Here is a 4,937-nt window from a genome sequence, read left to right on the forward strand (position 1 = left end):
GCGGGGGGGGGGGGGGGGGGGGGGGGGGGGGGGGGGGGGGCCGGGGGGCGGGGGGGGCGGGGGGGGGGGGGGGGGGGGGGGGGGCGGGGGGGGGGGGGGGGGCCCCGGGGCAGTTGGGGGGCAGGGCCCAGGGCAGGTGGTGGGGGCGGGGAGGGGGGGTGCCCAGTGGGAACTCTCGGGGCCTGCTGATCGGCCGCCTTCTCACCTCCGACAGGTGTACAAATCGCGGAAGATTGGCCGCATCCTGGCCGTGGACCGCCTGTGCCTGGGCGTGCGTCCTGGCGAGTGCTTCGGCCTCCTGGGCGTCAACGGCGCGGGCAAGACCAGCACCTTCAAGATGCTGACGGGGGACGAAAGCACGACTGGGGGCGAGGCCTTCGTCAACGGGCACAGGTGCGGGCGGGCGGGCGCCAGGGCGGGTGGGCGGGCGCCTGGGCGGACAGGCCGGCGGCGGCCCTGGTGCTGACGGTGGCCCCGGTGCTGACGGCGCTGTGTCCCCAGCGTGCTCAAGGAGCTCCTCCAGGTGCAGCAGAGCCTGGGCTACTGCCCGCAATTCGACGCCCTGTTTGACGAGCTCACGGCCCGGGAGCACCTGCAGCTGTACACGAGGCTCCGGGGCATCCCCTGGAAGGACGAGGCGCGGGTGAGGGTCGCCCGGCGGGGGAGGCGGCCGGCGTGGGGGTGTGGAGGGGGGGCCTCCTGACGTTCCCGTCACTCCCAGGTGGTGAAGTGGGCCCTGGAGAAGCTGGAGCTGACCAAGTATGCCGACAAGCCCGCCGGCACCTACAGTGGAGGGAACAAGCGGAAGCTGTCGACAGCCATCGCCCTCATCGGGTACCCAGCCTTCATCTTTCTGGTGAGCCCAGGGGTGGCACTGGGGGGAGGATGGGGGACGGGGAGGATGGGGGACGGGGAGGATGGGGGGTGGGGTGGGGTGGGGAGGATGGGGAAGGATGGGGGATGGGGTGGGGTGGGGATCAGGTACCCCAACCTTCATCTTCCTGGTGACTGACTGTAAGGATGGGATGAGGGTCAGTACCCCATCTTTGTGTTCTTGGTGAGCCTGGCGGGAAGCAGCTGCTGGGGCCAGCCGGGGTAGACGGGGCACAGAGGCTGAGCCTGGCACTGCCCCCAGGACGAGCCAACCACTGGCATGGACCCCAAGGCTCGGCGCTTCCTCTGGAACCTCATCTTGGACCTCATCAAGACGGGGCGCTCGGTGGTGCTGACTTCACACAGGTCTGCCCCTGCCCCCACCTGCCCCGCCCCTCCCCCCACAAACCCCTCCACTCCGTGCCAGCCTGTGGGTCTCGCCCGCAGCATGGAGGAGTGTGAGGCGCTGTGCACGCGGCTGGCCATCATGGTGAACGGACGCCTGCGCTGTCTGGGCAGCATCCAGCATCTGAAGAACCGGTAAGCCCCAGCGGCGGCGGGGGGTGGGGGGGGGGCGGGGGGAGGGGCACAGGGGGGCGAGAGAGGGGGCGGGGGGCTGGGTGGGGCCGGGCACAGGGGGCGCGGCCCCATGGAGGCGGCCGAGGTCACAGGGGGCGGGGGGTCCACGGGGACAGGCCGAGACTGGGCCCCTCTGCTGGCTGGGTGCGGCCACGGGCCTGTCCTGCAGGTTCGGGGACGGTTACATGATCACGGTGAGGACCAAGAGCAGCCAGAACGTGAAGGACGTGGTGCGGTTCTTCAACAGGAACTTCCCGGAGGCCATCCTCAAGGTGGGCAAGGCCTGGGAGGCGGGGGGAAGGGGGCCCCGCCCGAGCGGCCTCTGACCTCTGCGCCCCCCAGGAGCGGCACCACACGAAGGTGCAGTACCAGCTCAAGTCCGCGCACATCTCGCTGGCGCAGGTGTTCAGCAAAATGGAGCAGGTGGTGGGCGTGCTGGGCGTCGAGGACTACTCAGTCAGCCAGACCACCCTGGACAACGTGAGTGCCCCGGGCTGGGGCCGCCCTCCCCCCTGGGCCGGCCCCCCGCCCACGCCCCTGCCCCCGCCCACCAGGTGTTCGTGAACTTCGCCAAGAAGCAGAGCGACAACCTGGAGCAGCAAGAGACGGAGCCGCCGTCAGGCCTGCAGTCCCCGCTGGGCCGCCTGCTCAGCCTGTTCCGGCCGCGGCCTCCCCCCACCGAGCTGCGGGCGCTAGTGGCCGACGAGCCCGAGGACCTGGACACGGAGGATGAGGGCCTCATCAGCTTCGAGGAGGAGCGGGTGAGCCAGGGGCTCGGGTCAGGGCCACGGGCTGGCCAGGGGGCCGGGCTCGGGTTGGGAGTTGGAGTTGGGGGTCGGACTCGGGGCGGGGCGGGGGCTGGGCTCGGGGCGGGGTGGGGGGGCGGGCTCGGGAGGGGGCGGGGTCAGGCTGGTTCGGGGCGGGGGGGCCGGGCTCGGGGGCGAGGTGGGGCGGGGCCTTGGGCCCCACTGTTCTGAGCGGGCGAGAGGGCAGAGGGACTCACCTGATACTCGGGAGTAGTGGATCTTGGAGGCCCGGGAGCAGTCAGGGGAGACAGACCACGGCGACCTCCTAGCACCTTGGAAACGGAGGGCGTTTTGGAGCCAGGCAGAGCCGAGGTGGGCGGAGCAGAGCCTGGGAACAGCAGCCACCGGCCTGGCAGAGGCCGACCACCCGGGAGCCCTGCACGCACCTAGAGGGAGCTCGGGGCGGACAGAGGCGGGAGGGCCAGCGAGAGGGCCGGCCTGGGCTGGGGGCGGACTCTCACACCCCAGCCAGCCTGTTGCTGTCCAGGCCCAGCTCTCCTTCAACACGGACACGCTCTGCTGACCGCCGGAGCTGGGTTGAGGTTACGCGGTGGGAACAGAAGTCAGGCGGTGGCTGAGGTCCCACGTGTGCCCTCCCCCTTCCCCCGCGCCCACCTGCCAGGCCCTGGAATGGGCGGTCCAGGACGAAGGGCTTCATCCTCCTCCAGCCCTGCCCCCTCGGCCACCGCACCACCCTCCCCTCGTTGTGCCAAAGGCTGGCCCGGCCCCGGGCTGCATACACCCTCACCCTGCTCTGCCTTAAAGCCTTGGGGTCTGGCGGGCCCCTGGCCTCTGCCCTTGCCTAGCTCTGCCCACCACTCCCAGGGCCGCGGGGTGCCCCGGGCTGCCAGGACCGCCCAACCTCTCCTGGCGGGACCTGGCGTCCCCATGGGCTGAGCTCTTACACTCAGTTTGGATGGTGGCTGCTGCCGGCCTTGGGCTGAGGTGAGGGGTGGGTTCGGCCCCACCCAAGACGCCTATTTATTTTGCTTTAGGATAAGGCTCCCTCACCCTGGCTTCCCGCAGGGAGGGTGGCGGGCCGGGAAGCAGGGATGGAGACGCTGGCCCCACCGGCCAGGTGAGGGGCCTGACCCCCCTCCCTACCCCTCCTGCTGCCATTGCCCTCCCCCAGCTTGGCCCCCTGCCCTCCCACCTGGGAGCCAGACCTGTACATAGCGCACAGATGTTTGTTTTAAATAAACAGAAAAGTCCATACAAGCCCGTGTGTGTGGGGTGGGGTGTGGGGTGAAGGGGACACAGCGCCTGCCCGCAGACACTGGCCTCTAGTTGGGGGAGGGAGATGGGGTCAACCTGGAGGAAGGGCCAGGCTCCTCTCCCCTCACCGGCCCTTCTAAACAGAGCTGTTAAGGTGCTGCTGGAAAGGGCCCTCAGGCAGGAGCTCAAGAGAGAAGAGTTTCACCAGAGATGAGGCCCTGAAGGGGAAGGGTGGGCAGCTCCAGGGGCCCCTCTGGCGGCTGCTCTGCAGACGTGGCAGGGGCGGAGGGGAGGGTTAGACAGTCCCAGTGCCGCGGGGAGGCTGTGGTCCTGTTGAGGCTGGCACACAACGTGGCAGGCGGTTCAGACGCAGGCGCGCGCAGGATGCCCTCGTTTGCTGGGCTCTCTCTCCCACTTGGCCTGCTTTGCTAGGGCCACCCTAACAGAGAACCGCGACCAGGCAGCTCACACACCAGACACCTACTCTCACCCTCGGGGGCCAGGTGCTGGCAGGTTGGCTCCTCCTGAGGTCATGGGGTGGCGAGAGCTCCTGCTCTCCCAGCCGCTGGGGGTCTTCTGGTCGTCTCCGGTGTCCTTGGCTTGTAGGAGAGTCTCCTGGCTCTCTGCCTCCAGCTCCACACAGGGCTCTCCGTCTGTGTGTGTGAAGGTGTCCATATCTGCCCTTGTTATGGGGACACAGTCGTACGGGCTGGCGCCCATTGCCATGACCTCATCTTGATCACCCCTCTTTCCAAATACAGCCTCATTCTGAGAGTGGGGGCTGGGGGGAGGGCTGGGACATGTGAATTCAGAGGGGCCAGCCACAACACCAGGAAACCTCAGGCTAGTGGGGCCCGCCCTCCGTCCTCCGTGGATGCACCAGGCTCCCACCCCCGGGGGACTGCAGACCGTTGATTCATCCGTGTACTTAAACGGGGACGTCCCAGAGGCACTGCCGTTTACCAGGAGTGTGTTTCCCCACATCCTTGCCAAGAATATGGTTGCCACATTTCGGTCCGTTGAACCACAAACCATTATCTATCTTGTTCTGATTTGTTCTTGAAGTAAGTGTGCACTGAAACCCTCGTGTGTTCTGTTGGGTGTTTTATTTCCTTTATTCTGAGCCACCTGTTCATTGCACCATTTTCCTAACGGACGTGTGAGGGTGTTTCTACACACAGGCCATCTGGCGAGCAGGTCCAGGTGTGGAGGGCCCGGGGACCCCCTCCAGGATGGGCTGTGTGATAAGGAAGCAGGAAACCAGCTGGGCGACCCCCTACCAGCGGTTGCGGAGCCGCCCGTGGTGGTGGCAGATGGGTCGGAGGCCCAGGCCCGGAGGCCACAGTACGTCCAGGTCAGCCCGGCTCGTGGCGGGGCCTGTGCCAGGGGCCCTGACCAGTACTGGGTCTGGGGAGGGGCTGTCAGGCTGGGCCTGAGCGGGGCGGGGCCCTGGGCCTGGAGGAA

At 68.2% G+C, this 4,937-nt stretch overlaps 1 protein-coding gene across 2 annotated transcripts in view; it reads left to right on the forward strand.

Annotated features, from left to right (window-relative positions):
- LOC120860796 (ATP-binding cassette sub-family A member 2) overlaps positions 1-3,471 on the forward strand; it is a 10,335-nt gene extending 6,864 nt beyond the window's left edge. The window contains exons 20-28 of one of the 2 annotated variants that reach the window (XM_040236518.1): positions 213-393; positions 502-643; positions 722-856; positions 1,136-1,239; positions 1,321-1,413; positions 1,622-1,724; positions 1,795-1,932; positions 2,007-2,213; positions 2,731-3,471. In XM_040236518.1, coding sequence (XP_040092452.1) covers positions 213-393; positions 502-643; positions 722-856; positions 1,136-1,239; positions 1,321-1,413; positions 1,622-1,724; positions 1,795-1,932; positions 2,007-2,213; positions 2,731-2,781 — 1,154 coding nt within the window. In that variant the 3' untranslated portion in view covers positions 2,782-3,471. The remainder of the gene's footprint in view (positions 1-212; positions 394-501; positions 644-721; positions 857-1,135; positions 1,240-1,320; positions 1,414-1,621; positions 1,725-1,794; positions 1,933-2,006; positions 2,214-2,730) is intronic. The other variant, XM_040236519.1, reaches the window with a different exon arrangement.
- Positions 3,472-4,937: the final 1,466 nt, after the last annotated feature.

Source organism: Oryx dammah, unplaced genomic scaffold (genome assembly GCF_014754425.2).
Source record: "Oryx dammah isolate SB20612 unplaced genomic scaffold, SCBI_Odam_1.1 HiC_scaffold_11202, whole genome shotgun sequence".
Classification (NCBI taxonomy): Eukaryota; Metazoa; Chordata; class Mammalia; order Artiodactyla; family Bovidae; genus Oryx; species Oryx dammah.